We start from the raw sequence: 27679 nt of genomic DNA, 5'->3' as shown, positions 1-27679 counted from the left end.
AATACACAGGCCAGCAAGTCCAATCTCAGCAGTTAGGTTGTTTTATGTATCTGGACAAGTTCAATACACTGCTGTGTGCTGATGCAATTAGATGGAGTGTAGTGTAACCTCAAGGCAACCCCTCTGGTCAGATGGTGCTGTAACATTTATACAGTGTGCCTGGTTAGAAAAAAAAAAAATCAGCTCAAAAGGACCTACAGTACGGGACTGCACTGGAGCTTCCTGTCCCTGATTGCAGGCTTAAAACCTTGTTGAAGCCACTTTATGAGGAGCACCACTCAGTCCTCATTGTACAACCAATTTTAAAAAATGTTGATTTCTATTTTGGATGCAATTACAGTCCACATTTTTTTCCCCATCATTTTTTAAATTAACTGTGTATGATTTCTCAGATTTCTTTTTAACAATGCTTGTTTTATTTGGTGTAAAATAACCAAACCCAAACATTTCTTATAGAATGCAAACGTTAGTGCCAAAGGGAGGAATAAAAGTTGCCATTTCGTCCCTGAGTGGTTGCATTTAAAAACTCCTACTCTGAACTTGGTGCCAGGCGCAGTGCTGTCTCCTGAAAAGAATATATATAGAGGTGGAATAAAACATTACATTACATGCAGTTTATGCAAATAGAAACCTACTGCATCCCTTTGTAGATAATTATATAAACCCAATGTATCTAGACATAGACATCAGAAATAAAAGATTCTTGTCTGGGAAAAAAGGGAGAAAACAGAAGCTGTTTTACAACAGATCACAAGAAGCACTGAACCCAGCATACTGCATGTTGTGAACAGCAGTCCATCAGTTGTTTTTCTCCCACATGCTATTGGATTCCTAGCAGCTGAGCTGCTACATTTGGGGATTAAAGATATTTTAATGGTTGTTCTTGAAGGAGACTGTTTACTTTTCCCACCTGATTTCCCAGCAAGCCATGGGAATCAAATCAGTAGCTTTACATTGATAAACTGAAGTTAGTAAAGGCTGAGCAAATGTTGAATATCATATTGAAGAAAGACATTTATCTCAGTTCTGAGCTGAAAATGTCCATGAGTTTAAAATTTCTATTCTTACATTCATACCTAAACCTGTATACAATCTTACTGTGGCAGAAAGCAGCTTGTTGCTATAATAAGAACCTCTACAAGGGAACCACCCTAAAAATAGGTATCTAATACCCACTGGTTTACTGTTAAAGCAAGAACACACAAACAAATCATTAGCGAGTTTCAGCTGACACAGAAACTGCAGTAGAGGTTGCTTGGGGCAGTTAAGGTTTTTCAGGACGATCAAACAAATATGTCAATTTGAGTGTTTTTTTTTTTTTTTTCTCCTGTAAGTCAACTTACAACAACCTGGATAGTTGCATCAATCTCATCCACACTTGTGAATTATATGCTATTTCAGATGGGTAGCTATACAGGAATGACGTCCCCTTTAATGTACAAAGCTCTTGTTTCTCCAACTCATAAAAACAGATGTCGGTAAGCACAATGCCACAATTATTTAAATCACTGAACAAATCAGAGATGTGGGGTGATTCAGAGGCTTGTTCATCACAGCTATGATTAACTGTCCTTTAAACATGTCCCTGAATTCAAAGCTTCAAATGCAAGCTGGCCTGCCAAAAACAATACAAAAACATCAGTGCAGATACAAGATCTGTAAGCAAGATGTTGCACCAATGCAGTCCACAGACAATGACACACTGGACAGAGGGGTTGCCATCGGGTCTGGCAGCAGTGGTGCTTTCCAGACAACATTAGGAGTAAGTTATTTCTCACCACAGAGAACATTACTGTTTGTCAAAACCCGAACATTCCTAATGTACAAAAGCCATTGTGAACAGTGGCATATTCTCTTTCACAATAAAAATGTCCCTGATCTTTAGTGACATGAAAGCCAAAGCAAAATCCTCCATTCAATTTTTTGAAGGAAAATATTTTCTTTCACTTCTGAGATATGAATAAAACATTAAATTGACATTCTGCCAATGCAACAAGTAGATATTAGAATGACAAATTAGCTTGAAGAGCAGGAGTTCAAATGAATAATTTATCTGTACAAACACTGCATACTCAAGTCTCTATGAAAGAATTTTAATTGTCTTAAATTGCTTTGCTTTAAAAGGGCAATGTCTATATAATGAAACTCCGGATCACCGCTCTTTGTGTGAAAACAGTTAATTATTAATATGCCTGTCATGAATGTGAACTTGACTAATAGCTGGGTATAATGTGAGGCTACATGGAGGAAATGGAAAACAGGTCACACAACAAAGGAAAGCAGGTAAGGTGTTGGGCTCTGACCCATGAGATGTTAAAATGATGTAAACTGGAAGGAAATGTTTTCAAAAGTGTCTCATTGTGCCAGAAATGTCCTTCTAATATAACTTAACATGGCACTCTCTGTCTGTTGGTCTTCGGTCCAGAAATTGAACACGTTTGCAAAGTTTTTGTTACGTGCTGTCTGAATCTGAATGTACCATGGTTTGGCCTGAAATACAATGATACTGGAGTCTTTGCATGACTGATTTTTGGCACCTGACTACACTGCAGCCTTGGACAGTCCAATTTTCTGTTAATGAGAGAATGGGAATGTGTTTGTCAGCTGAAATGTCTGAGTGTTTTAAAAAGCTCACAATAGAATACCTCTTGAGTTGAGACAAACAGGCTTTTCAGAATCAATAAACATAACTCACCTGCAAAATTCAGACGACGGATGTGCTTCAGCAGATGAGTGCCGTTGATAGGATCCATTTTAGCGCAGAGGCCCACTTTCCCTGGGCAGAGCTCCTGGTGCATGTTGTGCAGGGCATGGGCCATCGCGTAAACGGCATCAATAACAAACTGCACCTTTCCTTCCTGCTCATAATTCGAGTCCTTTCCTATCCGCTCCTGATCTGTAAGACACAGACATATAGAAATTAGACACATCACATGCATGTGTGTGTTATTTCGTTCATTAGTTATATGCATTTAAATTATGGAAGCTGCTTCCTCTGTGGTCTCACATTTAGCTCACTGTTAACCATGTCAAGTGCGAGGCTGAGTCAGACATTAGCATCCATGTTCAGTAATCGTGAGGGGGACTGAAAAGGATTTCACAAGTGGGTTCAAAATAATCAGGAAAAAGATGTGTAATTCAGCTACATCATGTGATCAAGAAAAATGTATTCACTTAAAAGACTTGAGTGGTTTCTGTGAGTGGGTCCAGCTTAAAGAATTATCTACTTGTGCCTTTGCCCCTGACCCTTGTTTGAAGGAGGCTGACAGTGAAGCAGCGTATTTAGTGCCTGGTCCAGACATCTAATATGCATAATAGTACCCTTAAAAAGTTTTTGAAAAGATCCATCTCAATTATGGAATTACTTGAAGATGCCGCTTCCCTTTGCCAACGGTCACTAAAAGTTATCTTTTCAACACTTCTCTCCTGTCTCGCCACTGCTTGGGAGGGCAGCTCAGACTGGACCGGACAGCTCTGTGCAAACCACGTGGAATGAGCTGAAACTTTTAAATGGAGGGTGTGGCATCAGTCCAAACAGCAGAGAAGAAAAGCCTCAGCCAGTCTTATTCTTTCTGAGCTGAATGGGTCTTGCCTCTTGCAATTAGCCAGAAGGTAAATATCTGGATTGCTGTAGAGGAGCAAATCAATTCCAATATCTGGAGTGCAAGGTTTTCTCCTCTGGGAAATCTCATCAGTTAAAAAACAAAAACTCTTTCTTGTCTGTCCAGCTGGAACTCGTGGACCTCCCTCTGAGTGATTTTGCAAACATTAAGTCTTGGGCCTACTGTATATGTCTATGCCATAGACTAATACCTATATGCCTCGTGCCATTTTCTATTAGAAACTTAAAAAAAAATGATTATAGTATGATCCCATTCGATCGAGTCTGAGAATCCCGACCCGTTTGACTGAGTGTCCAAATGTGAACTCAGTCTATATTGCCTGAATGTATTTAGACGCCAATACACTGAGGAATGAGAGAAGCAGGAAATGGAGACATCCATTCACAGGACAAGGGATAATCCGCTCACAGGCTCAATGTAATAACTTGCGATAGGAGTTTATTAATCCCGGCCCAGGTTGTTCCATAGGTTTTTGTGATTGTTAATTACTACGAGGAGGCGGGTTCTGAGAGGCAGATACAACATGCCAATCCCAACTTCCCCTTTCTCCTCATGAGCACCAAACCTTAAAGCTCTGCTGCATGTGCACAAGTGATTATAAAAAGCAGGTGTGTTCAATTTAGATTAACAATAGACTAATTTTCCAGGGATGAGCTAATGATAGAGCTGCATATATTTATATACCTGCTAAATGGAATTCAGTTAAGCTTTTGCAAGTTAACAAGCGCACAGTGGGGAATCTGCCACTGTAAATGTTCAAATAATGGCTATACCGTTGGGTAAAAATCGCCCGATGGACTGTAGATCTCTTTATCTGAATCACTTGCCACCATATTTAGTAAAAGTGTGAAATAGTGTGGTCAAAATTGTTAAAATTACATAATGGATGAGCATGTCAGATGTCTTTGGATAATGTATAGGGAAGGTAGAATGTTTTTTTTTCTGTATTTTTTTTGTTCATGATTGATTTTCCTCTCCTAACAAAGCAAAATCCAGATTTCTACTATGAAGGGTTTTTGATACACCAGCACTTTTAGTAATAATGAATAATAAAAACCAAAGCAAACACAATCAGCCATTCACTTTGATGTCGGGATCACTATCTAATCTAACATGCAGTATGTACATGTGGTGAAACTCATACTTCTATCTGCTGGCTACAGTTTGGACTCCCGCAGTAGCACACACTATGGCAAAGTAGTTTTTTCACTGACATGCAGCACAATGCAAAGTCAACAGTAAAAAAAAAAAAAAAGAATTAAAATGTATGCTGTATTTTCTTAAGGATTGATACATCATTGCCGATTCATCTTGTTGAATAACACTGATACAGAGGCCAAATACTGAATGAAATAAGATGACAAGCAGGACACATCTACTGTAAATACATGTTTGAGTCTTACCTAATGACCTTGTTGATGTTTCCAAAAAAATGGCAGGTGTGTAATTGCCATAAATAGCCTTATACATTTCCCAAGGTGTGATATTAAGTTATTTAACTTTCATATTTTGAACATTTTTGTGGAAATAGTGTCATTTTCTGGCCCAGACCTTCATAAAATAATTGAATTTGCAAATATAAAAAAAAAAAAAAAAAATTCAGATAGTTATGGTTTAGGATTTTCTATCCACTATCAGTGTATTGGACCAAGCTGATATTATATTTGTTTCTGGCCTTGGTGTATATACATGCTCAATGACCATTACAATGATTATAAGATCATGAACAACGTAACCTGATCAATATTAAACTCTGCTTCTCCAAAAAGAAATATCAATCATTTATAGTCTACTGCATGTGGTCAATGTCACTACTTATTAGCGACTGTTAATGTTGTGGACATGTGAATACTACTGATCCATAACCACACATTTTGTAACAGAACAGTCATTTATCATGCAACATCTGTCCTCTTAAGGTTCAAGCAATTTTCAATAGACACTTCAGTCTGAAAGTGTGCTAGCCCTCAAATCAACAGAGGTCTCCTGTCAGCCATCTTTCATTTGCTACATCTCCAGCAGACCAGAGGCAGTTTAATGTCCCTGATTATCTCATGAGCTTTTGAAATGCATGAATTATTGTTGGAGGTTACGGCTCAGTAATTAAGGGCCACAGGGCCTTGATTGGACAGAGATTGTCACAGTTTGGCCGACATGCTTATGCCACAGGGAATCCTGCGAGCCAGAGTGGGTTTGAGAGTGATATTTCTCTTGCAGGCTTGGCAGGCCACCCACACTAACTTTGTATTGTCTCCTCTCCATAAGACCATTTCCCTTTTTCCCTCCACCTCTCTCTCTCTCTCTTTAGCTCCCCCCTCATTGGCATTTTGGCTCTCTCACACACATTTTCCAGGCTGGCGTTTTGTTTTCAGAGAAATCCATTCAGATTAAGCAAAGCAGAAGCAAAGTGTGGGTGTCTTCCACTCTGAAGTGTCACACAAGACATTTTGTGACACTGTGTGTGGGCCCAGAACCTTTAACCTTTCTTTTAGGTTGTGTCTGGCCACAGGCCATCCAGTCTTTTCCTGCCAAGGCGATGGGGCTGGCGCTATGTGTGCTGCTCTTCATTACATATTTTGGCATATATCTTCTTATATGTGAAATTACAACTAAAGCATTTATTCACTTTTTCTTTTTCTTCTTATTTTTTTTTTGCCACGACAAATAATTATATTTGCTGTTAATCTGTTAACTATGCTTTTCATTAAGTGATGATAAAAGACATAAAACAAAGAAAATCAGCAAATCCTTTGAGAAGCTGGAATCAGCTAGTGACCACATATTTTAGGGCAAAGGGATTTATCATTTTTATATCAAAATTGTGATTTTAAAGAGATCAATAAAAGCCACAATTTAAATTATGACTTACAACATTTTATGTGTTTACAAGCTGTCTAAGGTTTATGAATAGTTTAGTTGCCGGTTGTTGACTTTATCAGCTATATAAAGACTGTAGCCAGCAAATTCAGTCGGCCGTACTTAATGAACATCAGCTCTGTAAGCTGGCCAAACTACAACATGAAAATCTTCACTGTTGTCTGGTTTATATGCTCTCTGCTCCCTGTCTGTTCTACTTCACCCCAGCCATGGACGGTTTCCTCAGTTAAAAAAAAAAAACACCACTTTGTATGGTTTTGATGTCTGGAAAGACACACTGGAGAGTGGACTGTGTGTTTTTGTTCTTCAAAAAGTCCAGAGTGTGAGTCCTTATCTATGTGAAGGATCTAGGTAGCAGGATCATGCTAGAAAGAGGAAAGTAGTTGAAAGCTCCCAATTAAATTTCCAGCTAATTAGACTTAACCAGTAAAACAGCTACTTTAAACTGATTATTAGTGCAGCTTTAAAAACATGTTTTTTCCTTTGTTTTCTTTTTGTCTTCATGTATAAATGTAAAATTTGATGATGTCTGGTATAAACTTGCATCCCCCTGGCCTCCTGCAACCCTGAGCAGGATAAGTGCTTTAAAAAGTAGATACTTCGATGAAAAAGCTCGGCATATGCTTGCTTTATCTGTATATCGCTGTATTTCCTGCTGCTTCCAAACATCGCTTACAGTATTCACAGGAGAAATAAGAAGCCTTTACTATGGGTCTCTGCTCTACCTTACCTCTCTTTTCCACATTAATCAATATCAGTTTTACATCTCCTTCATTCACAGATAAAAGACAAGTCTCACTTTTTTTTTTCCCTCAGTCACTCATGTCCTCCTTATCCTTTGATCACGCTGAGCAGTCTACCCTCTCAGGACACCGATGATTCTGCAGCATGCCCCATGTGGTTCTCTCACAGCTGCCTCAGAGGCACGGCGGGGCACTCCACCAGTGGAGAGGCGCCATGAGTGTCACACTTTAACCTCAAACAAATGCTGTGAGACTCCCTGCCCATGAAGCAGAGCCGAGAGTGAAGTTCAACATTAAAAATGTCTGTAATGAGCACTGTGAGTGACAAAAGAGATACTCACCGCTCTATCCACACAACCACATTCACTTCTCCAACAGTCAGATTCGTTATATTGCTTTTTAAAGATTTAAATCTTACTTAAAACCTAAAGTTGGATGCATGTAAATGTAAATTTTTATTTTTATGTTTTGCTAACATGTCTATTACCTATAAATATATTTGAGAATTTTGCTACATCAACCTGATTTAACTGAGTTAACTTAATTTCATCTTTTAGACTAATATAGATTCTTGTAAATATTCCTTTAACCTTCCATATTATTACTCCAGGGGCAGATGCATAAAAGTCTCTTCAGATTCAAGAATAGAAGCTTTTATATGCCCAGCAGCGGAAATATACACCGTCTTTGTGCCAAATTTAAAAGCACATTGTTCCATATTCTACATCTGAGATACAGTGAAATTATAAACACATGTGTCGAGTGTTATCCAGGGTGTTGATCAGACGACAGACTCCTGAACTGTCACTGCTGCTCCCCGAGGAGCTTGCCGGTGTTCTCGCTGGCATTCCCACCGGCAGTAACCTGGGGTCACTCCTACCAATCTAAAGACTAAATCATGTATCAGTTTTATCTTATCCACCTGAGTGCTACCCTACATGTAACCCTCTGTGTTATCTCTGCACAGTGCTTAGTGTTGGGATTTACTGCCTGTGAAGACAACGCCAGCTGTTGGTTTTGCAGCCCACCTCTTGAGTAAAAGTTATACTTTGTCTCTAGTGTATTTAGTGAGTCTGTACTGTTTCAGTGGCGCTGTTCTACTTCTTCATTGTTTGGCCAAGACGTTCCTTTGTTAAATCCTGAGTCTATAAATAAACAGATGAGTTTACACTGGGGTCTTTCTCTCCTCATTTGGATGTCATTAAAGAGCATGTGCTGTGAGCGTGACGATGATATACTAAATGATATATATATATATATATATATANTAAGTGCTTTAAAAAGTAGATACTTCGATGAAAAAGCTCGGCATATGCTTGCTTTATCTGTATATCGCTGTATTTCCTGCTGCTTCCAAACATCGCTTACAGTATTCACAGGAGAAATAAGAAGCCTTTACTATGGGTCTCTGCTCTACCTTACCTCTCTTTTCCACATTAATCAATATCAGTTTTACATCTCCTTCATTCACAGATAAAAGACAAGTCTCACTTTTTTTTTTCCCTCAGTCACTCATGTCCTCCTTATCCTTTGATCACGCTGAGCAGTCTACCCTCTCAGGACACCGATGATTCTGCAGCATGCCCCATGTGGTTCTCTCACAGCTGCCTCAGAGGCACGGCGGGGCACTCCACCAGTGGAGAGGCGCCATGAGTGTCACACTTTAACCTCAAACAAATGCTGTGAGACTCCCTGCCCATGAAGCAGAGCCGAGAGTGAAGTTCAACATTAAAAATGTCTGTAATGAGCACTGTGAGTGACAAAAGAGATACTCACCGCTCTATCCACACAACCACATTCACTTCTCCAACAGTCAGATTCGTTATATTGCTTTTTAAAGATTTAAATCTTACTTAAAACCTAAAGTTGGATGCATGTAAATGTAAATTTTTATTTTTATGTTTTGCTAACATGTCTATTACCTATAAATATATTTGAGAATTTTGCTACATCAACCTGATTTAACTGAGTTAACTTAATTTCATCTTTTAGACTAATATAGATTCTTGTAAATATTCCTTTAACCTTCCATATTATTACTCCAGGGGCAGATGCATAAAAGTCTCTTCAGATTCAAGAATAGAAGCTTTTATATGCCCAGCAGCGGAAATATACACCGTCTTTGTGCCAAATTTAAAAGCACATTGTTCCATATTCTACATCTGAGATACAGTGAAATTATAAACACATGTGTCGAGTGTTATCCAGGGTGTTGATCAGACGACAGACTCCTGAACTGTCACTGCTGCTCCCCGAGGAGCTTGCCGGTGTTCTCGCTGGCATTCCCACCGGCAGTAACCTGGGGTCACTCCTACCAATCTAAAGACTAAATCATGTATCAGTTTTATCTTATCCACCTGAGTGCTACCCTACATGTAACCCTCTGTGTTATCTCTGCACAGTGCTTAGTGTTGGGATTTACTGCCTGTGAAGACAACGCCAGCTGTTGGTTTTGCAGCCCACCTCTTGAGTAAAAGTTATACTTTGTCTCTAGTGTATTTAGTGAGTCTGTACTGTTTCAGCGGCGCTGTTCTACTTCTTCATTGTTTGGCCAAGACGTTCCTTTGTTAAATCCTGAGTCTATAAATAAACAGATGAGTTTACACTGGGGTCTTTCTCTCCTCATTTGGATGTCATTAAAGAGCATGTGCTGTGAGCGTGACGATGATATACTAAATGATATATATATATATATATATATATATATACACACACATATATATATACAAACATACACACAAAATGAATGATATACTTTTTAGAAAACGTAATAATTAATAATAAAATAATCAGATGGGAATGTCTGCTCGTGGGTTATATATAATGAATTACCTGACATATTATTCATCACATTTATAAATATACTGTGCTTTCAGTATTGCCATAAAACAGTCCTAATCTCTGATTGCTCTATTACAACCAGAGACATTAAAGGGATAGCTTCATCATCACTAATATAATGTCAAAATCTCAGTTACTTAATATCACCCATCTAAAATCCACAGCCATTAGTGGTGCATACAGCGTTGTGAAACAATATGCACTCAGTTGCCAGTTTATTATTAGGTATACCTGGCTAAAGCAAATATAGTCTAATGCAACAGCTGTGCTATAAATCCTACATTAATACACACAAATATAGTTTTTGTTTGACTGTTTTAAAAAGAGGTGTTCATTCAATTTTTTTTGTGCAGGATGTATATTGTGGTGCTGTTGAACTATATTGTGTTTCTCATATTTCATCCACCCAATTCATATCCATGATATTTTGTAAATTCAAATAATGGCCAGTGAAGACAAATAAAGGCCAGTTGCTCATGAAGCAGATGTAAAGGAGTAAAAGAAAAAAAAAAAAAAAAACCCTAATGATGAACTAACCTGTAGCCTCATCACAGCTCATGTGGTGATTCAGTAAAATGTACATATCCACGGCACTAATTCCATCACTGCAATAACAGCGTCAGGTTCTGCTCACCACTTTGCTGCTTTTAGTTTCCCTTTTTCAAAAGAAATAATGTTTTCATACAATCAATTAATTCCAGTTGTTTCTTCTTTGCCATACAACTGATGAAAGTTTAAATATCTCCAAAATAACTTGCTGATGGCGAGTCACACGAAAAAAGCCTACCTACAGCATAAAGGAAGGCTACAAGGCTTTTATCGCGAAACTTTGGGCATTAATTCAAGTGGCTGACACGCCTGTGGCTGTACTAATGAATTTGTCTTGTCCTTTTCCACAGCACAAGCAGTACACTGTGAGGAAACTTTGAGTGTGCTTGGACCAATTCTATCTTTAGGCAACATTATTAGGAAACACCCCATAAACTTTCATTGTCGTGCAGATGATACCCAATTATATTTATCAATGACGCCAGATGAAACCGCCTGGCCTTAAGGACATAAAGACCCAGATGACCTGCAATGTTCTGCAGTTGAACTCAGACAAAACTCAAGTTATCGTATTTGGCCTCCAAACACCATAGAAACAGATTATCTAAAGACACAGTCAGTCTAGACGGCATTGCTCTGGCCTCCAGCACCACTGTGATCAGGATGTGTCCTTTAAATTCAAACTGCCTTTTTTAATGCACCAACATAACATTGCAGGAATGAGGCAAAATCGTGCCTCAGAAATATGCAGAAAAACTAGTCCATGCATTTGTTACTTATAGGATGGAAGTAGACATTTCTTTATGATCAGGATCCCCCAACAAGTCTCTAAAGACTCTCCAGTTTACTGACAAAAATGAGGAAAAAAGATCATATTTATCCCATATATCTTCTCTGCACTGGCTCCTTGTAAAATCCAGAATAGAATCTTAAATCCTTCTCTTCACCGACAAAACCCCTTAATGGTCCGGCACCATCATATCTCATAGTACCCCGTTACCCCACTAAAACACTGCGCTCCCAGAGTGCAGGCTTACATGTGGTTCCTGTCTGTCTCCAAAAGTAGAATGGGAGGCGGAGCCTTCAGCTTTCAAGCTCATCTCCTGTGGAAGCCTCTTCCAGTTTGGATCCAAGAAGCAGACAGCCTCTCCATGTTTAAGAGGAGACTTAAAACTTTCCTCTTTGATAACGCTTATAGTTCGGGCTGGCTCAGGCTTGCCTTGATCCATCCCTTAGTTATGCTGCTATAGACCTAGACTACCAGGGGACTTCCCATGATGCACCGGGCTCCTCTCTCCTCCTCTCCCTCTCCATCTGTACGCATTCATATCCCATTAATGCATGTCACTAACTCGGCTTCTTCTCTCTCCTATAGCTTTGTGCTTCCTCGTCTCTCTCCTCCTATCGCTTTCTGCAGGTAATTCTGACTCTGGAGTCGGGATCTGTGGTTGCACTCCAACTACTGCTCCCATGATCCTGCTTAACACCTTTTATTATCATCATCATCATCATCATCATCATCATCATCATCATCATCATCATCATCATCATCATCATACATCAGTGTGTGGAAGCATATCTATATTCTCTTTCCCCCTGCTCGCTTGCTCTCTCTCTCTCTCTTCCTCTCAACCCAACCGGTCGAGACAGATGGTCGCACACCCAGAGCCTGGTTCTGCTCAAGGTTTCTACCTGTTAAGAGTAAGTTTTTCCTTGCCACTGTCGCCAAGTGCTTGCTCATGGGGGGAATGTTGGGTCTCTGTAAATAAATATAATAAAGAGTACAGTCTGGACCTGCTCTATATGAAAAGTGCCCTGAGATAACTTCTATTATGATTCTGTCATGACTTGACACTTAATGCATAGTAGTATAGTAGTATAGAATAGTATGACAAAATTGTACTTGTAGAATGAAGGAAAGAGTGTTAATCTACACGTTCATAAATGCTACTGTACATGGAAGCATAAGTACTGAAAAAATTAAAATAAAAAAATTTAAAAAATGTTTTGCCCAGATCCCCTCTTTGATGTTTTCTTTCATTTAGCCGCAGTCCTGCAGCATGTGAAACTCAGTTCAGTCACGGAGGTCTGGATAACTGTTGTGTAAAGCATGCATGGACATATCGCACACACACTGTCACGACACGTTCCTGTTTATAAATACCAGTGTCTGTGTGGAAAGTAGTGTATGCAGATTGTGCGTACACACATCTGGCTCTAGGGCAGCGTGGTGGTTCAGTGGTTAGCACTGTCATCTCTCAGAAAGAAGGTTGTTACTTTGATTCCCTTTGATTCCCTGGAGTTTGTGTAGTTTCTGCCTGAAGACACATAATTCAGTCGGACAAGAGTCTTGGAATTGCCCTCAAGTATGAATGTGAAAGTAAGTGATTTTCCGACTTTGTGCCCTGTAATGATGTGCTGATCTATTCTGCTTTTCTTTCCTGTGTGCCCCTCAACTTCACACCCTATTCTCCAGCTATATTATGTAATAAACTGTAATGCTGTTTTTCTTTATCTTTATTTGTTGTGCACGACTCAATCCTCACTGTGAGATAAGCTATCTTTATATCTTTATTTAAACAGGCTGAGGCTGACTGTATTAAATTTGCATCATTAAATCAAACAAATCTTTCATTTTCTATTTGTGTGTGCATAATGTAAGGCTCCATGATGTATAATTTGCAATGTTCTCCAATGCATGACCCTGCCATATCTGAAAAATAAACTGAATCTGAAGTTGACTTTTTATTTGTGAATTCAGGAAAGGATAGTAGCAATTTGTGTATGAAATTACAGGATCTAACTCTTAGTTTATTGAATAAGCTCTCAATCCTCAGCACTTTAGAAAAGCAAATATTAGTAACATTAAAATAGTCAAAGGTACAAAACTGTCTAGTGCTGCCATAATAGTCCAGTTACTGAACTTGAAGTTCTGTTGTCCATGATACTTGGCTTGGTGAAGTTAGAGATTCTGCTTTATCTATTTCTTTTAAATAATGACAACTGAGGGTCAAGCTAGACATCTTTTACGTAATGCATCCAAAACATATTCATAACCCACAAAAATGCTTCACGGTAGTGCATACTCAACATGATATCAGGTTTGTAGTCAAAAAGATGACGTCATAATGCTGGGGAAGGACTATTCAGTGTGTGCGTGCGCCCTTCTTTATTAACTTGTGTTTTTACAGATGTTTAAACTTGGGAGACTTTTGACTCTACAACCTGACACACAGACAAGCTGGAGGAAGCCGGAGGCATTGGTAGGCTAGGTGACATTTATGAGCTAGCTTGCTGATCTGTGAGTGGTATCTGATAAGGTAAGTGGCACCAGAGGCTACGGATACAGATAGATACATAAAAAATAGAACAAAGTACAAAATGCACTCTTTCAAGTTGCAGTCTCCTGTTTTAACAAGACAGTGCTAACAAACACTGATTAATAATAGCTGCTAATTAAAAGGTTATCAAAGGTTTTTTTTGGTGATGGACTAGTTGTTTTAACCTGCTATCAATATAAATATGCATACATGACCAGGTGTAAATGCAAACAACTGACTTCAGGTCCTGCTGAATAACCCCCCCCCCCCCCAACAGAAAAAGAACATATACAATTATACACAATGTATGTAATTATGCCACTCGTCTTCAGTCATGACCTTCAAACGCTGCTGCTGCTCATGTTCATTCATTTTGCCTTTATCAAGATTAAAGAATCATTTATACTGATCACTATTAAATGCGGCAAAAAGTAACAGATTCTTTGAAAGTAATTAAACTGAAAATTATTAAAATAAGGGAGAGGACTGTCAGGAAACTCCCAGATAACACCCGATAACCTTCATCTTTTAAATGTATGTTGAGTAACTTAATTGGTGTTTAAATCTTAATTAAATGCGCAGTATTTTTCCACCTCAAGACAGACTGTGCTATCCACAGCTGTGAAACGTATAGAGCTGAGCCTGAAGCTTTAACCATGCAGCCCGGCTAAGCCATTCACTCGTTATAGCCATGTGGGTAAACACGTTCGACTCAGCAGAAATAGAGTGCAGCACTGAAATGAGCTGCGAGATGAATTGTGATTTTGAATACTGAATGTATAGCTGCTCCACTTTTAATAGGTGGGCAATGCTGTCAAAACACATTCACCATGAGACGAATGTGTCACCTCCCTCAAGAAGTCAAAAGAATGTTTCCAAGTTGGTTAAAAGTTTGAACAAGAAAGAACACAAGATTTTTTCCCCCAACAGCAGAATATCTTACTTGTGCACTTTTTGAGCCCGGACCCTTTCTTCACGGCGTGACGGCTGAGTTTGCAGCTGAAGTTGTTCTCCCAGAACTCAGCAAACCAGATATTCCTTCTGTTGTTTTCCAGCGTTCGGCTGATGAAGTAACGATCAAACCCTGAAGAGATCAATGGGTTTATTGTCATTGACAGTCAGTGTCAGTGTAAACAACAGTATTGCTTCTGTTTGTGAGTCAGAGCTCTGTTGTTTTATACAGTATAATTAATTGAATATTGCATATGTTCAATTTACTTTGGTGCTTTTTTTTTTGGCTTGGCTTGGCTGAATCTTTGTTTTCAGACATTTGATGATCAAATAAAAGCGGTTAAGCATTACAAAGCAACTCGTATTCTTCTGCAAACAGACACAGTTCTGTGACACAAGAAAATAATACTTCACTGAAACATGAACATGGTTTTAGAAAGACAGGCAGATCTGATGTATGCGCGATGCTCGTCTCGGTACCTTTGATGGACTGGCGCTTGGGCAGGATGGTGACGGCTCCCTCTGCCATCTCCTCTTGGTGCACAACCGGAGAGATCTTTGAGCCCCAGCTGTCCGAGCCCACCCAGATGAAATGACCTGTCTGGTTGGCCTTTTTAGCAGCATGGAGTAGCCGCCTGCAAAGGTGAGGAAAACAGATGCTGCCATGGATAAGGTCGGCGTCCGAACCAGCTCCACTTTGATTTTGTTTTGCAATTCATTACACAGTGGTCTGGCAGAGCTGTACTGAAACGGCTGTATGCGGTCGTGTTTCTAAGCAGTCTGCTGTGGCCATGTTTTTTTCTAATCTTCAAAGCGGTGTTTTGTAGCCACTAATAGGCCTTACCTGATATCGTCTTCATTGGCAAAAAGTATGACCACTCTTGCATTTGGGTTTTCTCTGAGTCGCCGGATGACCTTGTCAAACTCTCCCTGCTTGGGCTCCCGGGGAATTTTGACCGACTGGGAGATGCACACACCACCTGGACACACAGAGGTTTAAAGATGTCATTCTATCAAATATACAACAATACCGTCACTGTATCAGATGACTCACAGAAACAAAACATTCAGTTGTGAATTAAACATTAAATAATGGCATAATACATAATTAGTCGTGTTGATTTAATTAGAATATGATTGGATACAAATAAACAATCATAGCTGACGTCATGGAATCGACCACTTCATCAGTTTACCTGGGGAAAACTGAGACAGTGAAATGCCGTATTTTCCTGAAGAGTGACTGACCATTAGTTAGGTCTCACTTGGAATATATTCTAGCAGTTTTGTGGGACAGGGACTGATGTGACAGTGTGCAGTAGTGTGTGTGTTGTTGATCTAAATTATGAGTACAAGGCATCACAAATTCCTGTGCAATCCAATGTTGATTTAGAGGAGACTTTCATTTTCATGTGAAAACACGATTTCTTACTTTTCCCATGGTTTCCCGAGTGATGTAAGTTTATGGGTGTAATTATGTTTTCATGTAGAGTTTGTGCACTTCCCTCTAAAAAAGAAAAAGTGAATGTTGTGTGTTTTGCTCGTTTCATTCTATGAACCGAACACTTCTACTACCTTTACCTCTACTTTTTGTTCTTCAGAAAGGTAAACAATTTCTGCGCTCTGTTTACTTTCTGTGTTTTTGCTACATATGTGACATTAAGCGTTGTTATCTATTTTCATGCATGAATCAGGGACAGAGCATTTATGTGAATGATTTCTTTCTCTACAGGTGCAGGAAGGTTATGCTGTTGTCTGGTGCCTGCAATAAGACCCTGAGAGACAGTTCCCGGGAAGAATGGTCCGTACCCACAATACATCAGAGAGTTAGACCCACTACACATGCACGAAATGACTAACGCTTCGAGTCCTTGCAAGCGCAGACTGAGATGTTTTTTGTGCCGTCAAAGCAAAGTTTCCAGTGTTTCTCCAACAGGATTTCACTGGTGGGATTTAGAGAGCCATAGTGTGGCATGTTTGTCTGAAGGATTGGTTCTGAGCTTCCTGTAGCTCTCAGGACAGTGAGGACACTGTGCCAAGAAGCCAAGACATGTCTTCATACATACTGTAAACTGTAGATCCTGTAGGAATACACACTGTACCTGCCACTCTCTGCGGTAGGTACTGTCGACCAGTTTAGAGTCACGGAGGCTTAAATAACTCTTTTCCATAATGAGTGCGAGTTTATTTGCAGTGTCGCATGAAAGCCTGATAAAGTGTTCTCAAAAAACTATCAAAGGAAAATACCAGCAGGAGGTATCAAACAATTAACTGCAAATTAATTAAAATTACACATTCCTCTCCATAGACTGAGTCATGAATTTATGCACCACCTACACACACACAGTGACCCGATGCATGGAGCTCCCACAGAGAACAAATACTACAGCAAAAAGGCTTCTTCTTCTGTTTTATTCTGGGAGGTGCAATATAGATTATTGTCCTCTGTGTGTGTGTGTGTGTGTGTGTGTGTATGCGTGCGACTTGCAAAACTCTGTAGAGTAGACTCTTGTCATTCCACCCTGGTACCCAGCTCAATGAGGGGGCAGCTAAATCTGTCCCAATTTAGCTGTCTGAAAAAGTTTTGAGGTCTGAGACAGAGTTCTGGTGTTGGATGGAACTGTCTGGTTCTTGCACAGCTGTCAGCAAACCTCATTAAGTTTGAGAAGGTCAGATATTCCGTCCTCAGACATGCAAAGATATTAAATTGTGTCAGCAAAAAAATCTGCAACAATCCTGCATTGAGAGCTGTGTAAAGACAATTTTTGAGAATGGTGAGCAGCTCTAGCCAATAAGCATTTATGACAAAAAACATCATCATCATCTTGCCCTGTAAAGATTTTTCTTTTGCTCTGTATAAATGAGTGGATATGCATGTTATGAGGTCTTGAAAGCTTCTTTTCCCTCACACGTTGAGTTTTGACAAAAGGCTAGAGGCAGGTCAGTGGGATATCTAGATCCCTCGTGACCGAAACCAAGCACTAAATGTTTGAATGTTTTACACCCATCAGAGCCGAATCATTTAGTATGTTCATCACTGCGTCAACTAGAGAAAACAGGCCTTTAATTTGAGCTGTGCGGATTTCATTTTTTCTTCTTTTTTTTTTTTTTTTTTTTACATGTAGTGCTCTTTCTTCCTCCTCTTGAGGAGTTTGTAGCTTTCCCATAAAAACACTTTTATTACCTCACGCCCTAAAAATCAAACGATAAATTTGGAAGACGTGCAAGAACTGTTGAATTAGTTTTGGCCTCAGACCCAGAGAGACACACTGACCCGCTGCTCTTCGAGTCACATAGTTGAATACTTGTACTCTTTGTTTATAACAACAGTGGACACTACACACCTTGCAGTATGGAAGAAATACATTTTTAGCTCTACTAGTTCCAGTGTCATGATCTACAAAGTGAAATGCAAAAAAAAAATTCTTTAGTTTATTCAAAAAGACCGAATCAAAGTTAGTCTAGTTAATATCTACTTTAGAGATGTTATTTTGTTTTGTTGAGTGACGCATTCGTCCTGCTGACATGATTTTTAGTAGAAACTAAACCTCTGCCAAGAGTAGTACAATTTTTCTCAGGGTTGTTATTTCCTCAAGGCAACACACAATAATCTGTAAATCTGTGTCAGTCTCGTCCACACGTTTTTTCCACCACACGATACCGACTCGACTCGCTCCGTACTGGGTGCTTCTTTTTCTACTGCAGATAGGATCACTTAGAACCTATGCAGTGGTGACACCAAAAACAGGACCTGGTACTAAGTACTATCAACTTTTGCCTGATGGAAAACAAACTGCATGAGCTGGTACCATGTAGTGGAAAGGGGCTATTAGTGACCATTTCTCTGTTGCAGGGCAGCTAACTAGCAACGTAGGAAGACATTTTTCTTAATCCCGCCTGCAGAGATCTGATTGCTCAACTCTTTCTCTGACTGGGGGAAAGAGGAGTCAATGAACACAAAAAACCAGGTTAGAGGATTTGTGTTGTTACTAAATAAACATGAAAGGCTAAACTGTGGAGTAATGCTTCTGGATGCAGCTCTATCAAGTCTCACGTGGGTTGTAACACGGCTGTTAGGAACAAACATTTGATTCTTTTGTTTTAAGTTTGTTTTTTCTAAAGATGAACCCGTGTGTTTCTTTGTTGCAGGTATTTCCCTTTTGGACCTTTATTACAGAGTTTGAGTGCATTGCGTGTTTGAATCCAGAAGTGATGTGTAGTAACCTTAAAGATCACACTTTAACTGTCTTAATGCTTCAGATCATCCTTTAGTTTATGGTAGACTGCTGTAGGGAGTGTGTGTCTCCACTGCAGTCGTGACAGCATTTCATCACTTCAGCCATTTGTGTGTGATGACCCGCTTGTCCAGTTGACTCAAACAGGCTCCATTATCGGTCATTTCGGGTGTTTACTTAAATGGATGGGTTTAGATAAGTGAGAAGCATGAAAACCACGCCATCACTGCAGTTTCTCACATGCCACAGTAGAAGACGATCCTGGTGTTATCTTAACTATGTCTTCGCAAAGATTAATGGAAACTAATAGTGACAAATAGCTGCTGCGGTGTCGAGACAGCCACAGTCATGCAGTCCGTCTTTGCCACAATGGTTGAACCGCTTTCTCTCCCTCTTCTTTTTCTGCTTTTTATTTATAGTGAGGTGCCTTCCAGATATAAACAGTCATATTCTATGTGAGATCAACACGGCCAAATAAAATGTTCAAGTCGAGACATCAACAACCAGAACATTTTTTTTTTTTTCCTGTTTGAATTATGTGAGCACTGGATTCCACCACCTCAAATCAGATTATGTCAGAGCAGCGCAAAGTGGACACAAGATGTAAATGTTTAATAAAGTGTCACGCCAGAGTGCAGTGCTGTTACGCACAGCTGTTCACTGTGTTTAGCTTCATGAAATCACCTGAAAATGACACCTGGCTGCGGTGTAACCATACAGACTTCCACACATTAGACTAGTCAGTTATAACTCCATATTTAACACAATTTCTTTATCCTCGTTTTTATGAAGGAGATGTCCCCTCTCCAAGCCTCATCATAGGCTCTTTTACAACTTTCTTTTAAGCAAAAGTAAAATAAAGTGTCAAATGTCTCACCAAATAATTATTATAGTAACTAACTGAAGTTAAAAGTAAAGCTGCATAGATGAGATAAACAGATATCGATAATGATTAGAGTTAAGAGTCACGTACACACACATCCCTGTGTATCAGGAGTCACACATGCCTCTGCGTGGCTGAGTTGTACTAATCACACACAGATACACACACACACACACACACACACACACACAAACACACGTGGGACTTTTAGTAAATAACCACACGAGTGTATGAATGTGTGTCTCATCCTCTGTGTACGCTTTCTGTCACACACACACACACACACACACATACACACAGACTCACAAACTGAAAACAATACCTGGTATTGTTTTCATTATCGCCTGGTAATGAATATATTACTCTTCCTATTTTGTGCCCTGTGTTTTAGAAACTCTTCCTCTGTGCTTCCTGCATATTTTTACATAAGAAATCACACTTATAATAAACCGGTTTTCAGTGAGATATAATTTTCCACAGCCAATACACACTGCAGTTAAAATCATAATGATATATTGAAGTCAATATTGAAAGATTAGGAAACTAAAATGACTTCAGTTGAACTTAACAGCACGTTTGACTGGCATTGCCTCGTCCAGGAGGGATGTTTCTTCTTTTTCACCTAAAGGCACAGTGACACAAGCAAATAGACAAAAAAAAAAACAACACATAACCACTTTGACAACACATGATGCTTAGAGAAAGAATTGCAAGTAATGCTGCTGTCCATAGGGAACAATGACACTTAGTCACAACCCAACAGCAGTTTCCAGGGTACACTAAAAACTAATGAGCACACAAATAATTAGCAATAGGCTAACACTGGTAGGCATCAGTAATATCTCAGTCCTGCAATCAGAATTTTTAAACACAAACTGACTCAATCTCACACAATGGCCAACAGTAAACACGTGTCTTGTGTTTGCATTCTTGTGTTTAGACCGACACGAACAAGGAACACGTATAAATAGTATTTAAAGTACAATATAATGGCATCAGCTCCTTGAGTTGTAACTCTGTGAGTGATGAAGACCCACTGAGAGATCCTGGCTTCACATCTTATGGATACAGAACACGAGATGAGCTGCCAAAAGTTTTCTGTTTAAACTGAAATTTTAGTGTCACTTCCTTCACTGTGCCTGTATTTAACATTACCAACGGCCCATTTCCTGTCTCGTGGCTTTCATATAATAATTCAAGGCAAAAAAAAAATCCAGTAATTTCCTGCTTAAGTCAGACCTTGTAAAAACAGCAGTGAGTCTGCTAACCTTGCAGAAGTCCTATAAAACACGACTGCTTTTTAATTCCACTGCAAACTACAGCCTTCCTGCTCTGTGCTCTAATTTGAATACATTATGTAAAGACCTCTTTGTCAGTGAGTATAGCTGTTCCTTGAAGAAAAAATAAATAAATAAACAAAAACAAGACACAGATGTCCTCATGCTGAATACTAATAGCACTAAATCACCAATACTGATTGGTTATGGCAGGATTAATGAGGACGTCTGTCAGTGGGTAATTCAATGGAGGTCAGAGCTGAATGAGATCATACTGTATGTTGATCTTATATGAAGCATGGTAGCTCACAACATTTAAAATGCCATATGTGAACTATTCGCCGTAATAATTTTCTCAGGCGCTGTGCTGTGGTTTTGCAAATTAAATGTGAATTGGAGAAGAGTCACAAAAGTTCATGGAGGACTTGAAGTGCTGAAGTGACAGCCAGTTCAAGGAGCAAAACCGGATCCTGAAATGCAAACCGTTTGATGCTAGAAAGTTAACTTTTTTTTTTTTTTTTACCTTGCAGCTGCATTTACAATGCAAAGTGTTGTTGGTGTGCTTTGCGTCGGGGGGTTGTTTTTGTGGATATGTGAGGAGATTTGAAATAATCTCTCCTTGCAAATTATTCTCTTTTCTTGCCAAGTGTAACTTTAGCTGCCTATGTGGGTCTGACGTGCCAGACGAAATTACATCCCTGTGATGTCGTTTGTTTTTTTTTGAAAAATAAATTTCCAAGTCATATTTCCCACTGCAAGCCCCATCAGTGCAGCTTGTTGTATACTTTAATCTGTTATGCTCTGTCCGTGCTCAGTTCATGTTCAATTAAACCAAAGAAATACAATACTATTAGGTCTGAAAACACAATTTGTTGTTTTTCTGCTCCACTGAGTTTCCTAATTGTACATCTTTCCCCTGTTATTTGTTCACCACACATGTCTTTTTGTGTGTTTGGTCTGTGATGCCATTCAAGTAAATAATTAACGTGTGAAACGCGCCATCTTGATTTCTTTGGTTTTTCTTTTTTTTTTTCAACCTCTAGATGCTTCTGACTTTAAAAAAGGCTGTTTCATTTTTGTGCATTCAAGTTAGTTGATCTCAGACTTTCAGCTTGAAACACTGTGTTAGATCAAGTGAGAGCACATATAGTCCAATACCAGACATGCACACAATGATTTCACACAATTCATTTTAGTCAGTGATGTGTGGTATTATACTGTAAAACGATGTGTGGATAAGTAAAATGCAGGATGTACAACAGGGGAAAAACACAGACGGACATTTAGAGGCTAGAAGAGGGTGCTATAAAAGTATGTCTGTCTGTAATCTGTATCCTCAAACATGGTAATATTTAAAATCATATTATTACAGACAGTTGAGCTGTATTTATTTGGCCGTCCATTAAATATCTGCGTGGCATGTTCTGTGTCAGAGTGCAACAGCTACTTTGAAAAAGGCTGCCCATGAAAAATAAGTGAGATCTAAAAATCAATATCAGATTTAGTCATTTTTACCTCTGCCAGGGGGAGTTTGTTTGTGGTCTAGTTTGTTTGTTGGCAGGATATCTCCCAAACTTATTAAAAGATTTCAGAGAAACCTTGGAGACTTCAGCCAGGGGCCAAGGGACAAGTGATTAGTTTTTAGTGCAAATCTGGATCCAGGCAAAGAAACGGGGTGTTTTTTGAATTCTTTAAAAGGGATTATTTAACATTGCAGGATTTTTAACCGTCAACAACAACTTTCTCATTGACTACACTTCAAAAAACACTTGAAAAAAACTCAGGTAAACATGATATCAGCGGACATCAAACAAATCTTTATTTTATGTGGCTTGTTTACCCACCACTAATATTGATCTATAAATATTTAAAGCTGCCAACAGTCAATGTTTTTGTTTTACCAATGGATTAAATGACTGTGTAATGGGAAAAAAAAGAGACTGTAAAAAGTAACATTTTGTTGCTAGGCGACATTTAGTGACCGTAGTAATTATGACAGGGTTGGGGTGGATGGATGCGTCAACATAACAGGAATATGACACAGAAAAGTGTTGTTCGATTCCCATGTGAAACCAGCAGTTTATGATGTTTCTAGTATCCATAACTGTTCGATAAAGTTTGCCACGTTGTTATTATTGTAACTATGACAACAAAGATTGTTTAATGTTATTTTAACCCAAATCACGACCTTTTCCTAAACCTAACCAAGACATGACTGTTATTATAGTAACGGAGGTGGCTACGCTGCTCTCGGTACAGTCCGGTTTTTTATTATTTTAACCATGACAACCAAAGTCTGGTACGCCATAGGGGCGCTATGTCAGGAGACACTCCAATGGGTTGTAACAGATGGTCTGACAACCATATAGGTCTTTTTTTTTTCAGGTTGGAGGACTTGTTGGAAATAAATCAGAGAATTATCACTCGACTGCAGTTCCCTTCCGCATTGTGGCCTCTTTAAGCTCATTGTTTTGGTTTTAAGGCCCATAATTTATTGTTTTGGTTCACACACACTTCACGTCCTCAAAGATTATTATAGAAATGAGTGACAAAAACTCAACGAAAATGTTTGATAGACTACTGTGTTGTAGTAGATTGTAAAGGTGATGATGATTCTCTCTAGTCTTACTGAATCAAATACCTTGATTGACCTGACACATTGTGTCCATTTAAAAAAGAAAATGCAAGTAGTAACCATGAAACTACCAGGATGCTACTTTTTTCTAATACTGCATGCTTTTACACAATACACCGTTTATCTAATTATTTGTGTTTTTTTACAGGTCAATGTCAGATCTCTTCAATTTAGTGAATTGCAGCTGATATGAGACTTGAAAGTAAAATATTTCCTGCTATGGTTAATGTGCTGAGGCACAAAGGAGGGAGGACAATTAGCTTTAGGCTTTTTGACATGTCAGTGTGAAAACTGTTGAAGTCTGACAGCACAGCACATGTTTTTCAGTTTTCAAGCTTTGTCACTTATTGAATGGCTTCTTTTCATTTTTTTTTTTTTTTAATAAACACACAAACTCTTACAGGAATTCGAGAGTCAGTGTGAGTACAGTTAGATGACAGATAAAAAAGAAATTTACCAATTTTTTGCAACATTTTCCATTCACAAACACTTGATTGTTAGATATTTGCTCACTATTGCTCAAATACCATGCTATCGTGAACATAATGATTTGAGGTATGCTTGCAGAAATTATTGTGTGATCTATATTCAAAATAAAAGTATGTTTCCAACCAATATTGCATGATAATGAAGAGGAAGTTCAGTCAAATTCCCTTTACCATAATAAATCCAAACATCTTTATTAAAACTGCCAGATTCACATTCAGTGAACAAGTTTGAAGTTTGTTTTTGTCAAAATAGAAAAAGGGTCAACATTTCCCCTTCCTCCCTTTCTCTTTTAATTTAATGGTACTGTGGCAAAAGATGAAATGGTGCACTGACTTGTTCATGGTGGTTGGATGAAAAGGACATTTTGATAAATATAGTCAGTTCTAGCACTTCAGAATAAAATTAATTTCTGTCTTCTCTAACTTTCTCAGAAACTGAAAAAATATGTCAAACATCTGTATTGTGTTTTCAGCTGTAATTACAGATAAAATAAGTGACCGTGTAGGAAGTTTGGGGTGACAGAAATGTGGCTTTTGTGAATTAAAATGGCATAATTTCTTTTACACCTCATATCCAGCTATGATGAAAGCTGTCAGCGTTTGAAATTTTGACCTTTAGTTAGTATCGCCTCCATCAAGCTAATCACAGTGATGATTTTAAACACCAGAACACAGTGCCGCAATGAATCATCCCTCAGAGCTTCAGCCATGTTGGATAGCGGTTGCGTCTGCCATATCACATTTAGGTAAAAAAAAAAAAAAAAAAAAAAGTGAATTTAATTACAGGGCCCTCTGTCAGGCCAATCCGTCTACTCTTTTTGAGATATCACCAGATATCCCATTAACAGACGGATCGACACAAACCCTTTACCGCATTCTTCATGGCTGTATAATGGACCATTTTATTTTTCACCTCACTTCTAAAGCAAGGGCAGTGGTTTCAATCAAACCAATTGACTTCCTGCTGACCTCTTTCCCATGACTAGGGCCCAGAAACGCCGTAGGCAATCCTGAATCTGCACACTAAGCCCTAAGAATAGGAGTGCTTTAGACTGTAGCCTACCTAATTGACTCTGTAATAGTGTCATAGTTCAGTGCCACCAAATTGACTGAATTTTCAAGCATACGTTGGCAACACTGATACCATGAGAAATGACAAAAAGGCCTCCCGATGCAACAAGTCTATCGCTCTTAAAGCCAAAGAGGAGCAACAATACAGTGTCCATGTAGCACTTAATGCTACCCTCTGCATTTAGACTCCAGGCCATTTACATAAACATGTTTTTATTTCATATTTTTCACACAAATCTGAATAAAACATAAGTAAAAGCATAAAAAGATGATAATAGCAACAGGTGAGAATGTAACACCCCCAAAAAAGCTTCAGAAGCCTGTGACTCCCTCTGCTCCATATTGTGTTTTACTTATTGTTTCTTTACTTGTAGGTTTGAACTTCACTGTGCAGAGTCTGACACAAGAAGACAGTTTTCACATTTATTTTCCGAAGGAGGAAAGTCTCTCACCTTAAATCTCAGTTTAACACGTGCGCACAACCATGACTGTGCAACATCACAACATCGTGGTCCAATAAGCAACTTAGACCACTGTGATGTGGAAAAACCTGACGCCTCCTGTAAACACAGAGAGAGACTGGACTTTTCAAGTCAAGGAAGAGGCATTTTGTGTCCAACTGTTTAACTTTTGAAATGAGCAATATCGCTGTTCAAGATACTTCACTTTTCCCATAAGGGGCAATTCAAGACACTACCTCTGCCAACAGAGCACACATAGCCGATTCACCTACACACATAAAAACAACCCAAACATTAGACAGAATTAAAATAGAGTCTACAGCTGGCCAAAGTCCAAAACCACAGAGATACATATTAAGTCAAAAAGGAGCAGAAGTCCAAATTAAAAGTGCATTTAATGATGTAAAAGCATAAACTTGAAGTATTCATAGAGGACATCTGAGATCATTGATAATCTCATCTGCCTTTTTGAGGACTTGTTCAGTATTAAGCTGTGTAAGAGGTCTTTGTGTTTTGCAAATAATTTTGGAGCTGAGGTTAACAACACCTTGCGAATCGGCTTTCTTCCTCGAGACCAAGAGAAATTGTCCAAATAAATGAAAAACACAAAACACTTGTAATGAAAGAGGAATAAAACATCAACATTCCCTCGACTACTCCGAAGCAGTTTACTTTATGTGGGCAGTGCAGATGCTGTCCAGCCCTTTTTCTTTTTACAGTCATATCTGTGTTTGCATATTCATACATTCAGGAATTTTCCATAAGAGAAAGAGAGTGGGAGTAATTTAATGATTTTCAACAAGATAATTAAACATTTTTGTTGGAAAAACTTCATCAGACACAAATTGGTATTCAAAGCAGAGCATTTTAACAAATCTAGGAGAGGACCTGTAATGTGTTCAATATGTAAATATTATTCCATTATCTTAAACCTGCACTAATCAATATTTTTTTATAAGAATGGGTCAAATTACTCCATCTGTGTGAAAGGTGTTGCTCCCCTCCCTCCCCCAGTGCTTGTTCCTCTGTTTCAGCTGGATGTGTCAAGTGTTGGCTATGAGAGTATCAGCTTTATGAGGTGATGATACAGTCTGTTAAATGTTCAGCCTGTTGTGGAGATCTGCTCCCAACTGGCCATCATAAAAGTATTCATAAACTTGTTACAGAGGCAGTAACCAACATCTTTGGTTCTGTTTAAGTGAGTTTTCTCCTTTTTTTTTTTTTTTTTTTTTTTGTTCCTTCTGTGCTTGAAAAACAGCCTGGGAGGGAGAGAGAGAGAGAGAGAGAGAGAGAGAGAGAGAGAGAGAGAGAGAGAGAGAGAGAGAGAGAGAGAGAGAGAGAAAGAGAGCGAGAGAGAGAGAGAGCGAGCGAGAGAGCGTTTCTCACAACTCTGACCTGTCCTGTTGGAAAAGGGACTGCTGCTTTCCAAAAGGTGTTAATTAAAAAGAGGGAGCGAGAAAAAAAAGAATAAAAAAATCTGGGCGCCATATGGAGGAGGCTACCTAACAGCAGGCGCCTACTGTTTTGGAATTTCACTTTGCTGCTCTTCTCTGTGTTTCTGTGGAGAAGAGGTCATCTGCAGTGACAGGCTGACAATGATTAGGTAATAGGCCTTCACAGGCCGTTGGTGCTTTATAAATCTGGATCACACATGGCTCACTTGCAAATTTGACTACAATGGTTTGTCTTTTGAGTCTTGTCAAAATATGAAATGAAATGCCTCTT

At 38.9% G+C, this 27679-nt stretch overlaps 1 protein-coding gene across 1 annotated transcript in view; it reads right to left on the bottom strand.

Annotated features, from left to right (window-relative positions):
- The window catches only part of LOC111233551 (metabotropic glutamate receptor 4-like), a gene marked incomplete at its 3' end in the record, with an annotated part of 122712 nt that overhangs the window by 22192 nt on the left and 72841 nt on the right, over positions 1-27679 (bottom strand). Inside the window, exons 3-6 of the mRNA XM_022761391.1 lie at positions 15749-15884; positions 15385-15539; positions 14897-15037; positions 2696-2896 (exon numbers count right to left, since the gene is read on the bottom strand). Coding sequence (XP_022617112.1) covers positions 2696-2896; positions 14897-15037; positions 15385-15539; positions 15749-15884 — 633 coding nt within the window. The remainder of the gene's footprint in view (positions 1-2695; positions 2897-14896; positions 15038-15384; positions 15540-15748; positions 15885-27679) is intronic.

Source organism: Seriola dumerili, unplaced genomic scaffold, assembly GCF_002260705.1.
Source record: "Seriola dumerili isolate Sdu_G_001 unplaced genomic scaffold, Sdu_1.0 BDQW01000409.1, whole genome shotgun sequence".
NCBI lineage: Eukaryota > Metazoa > Chordata > Actinopteri > Carangiformes > Carangidae > Seriola > Seriola dumerili.
The sequence above is the reverse complement of the archived record's forward strand: the minus strand, read 5'-3'. Positions and strand labels throughout refer to the sequence as shown.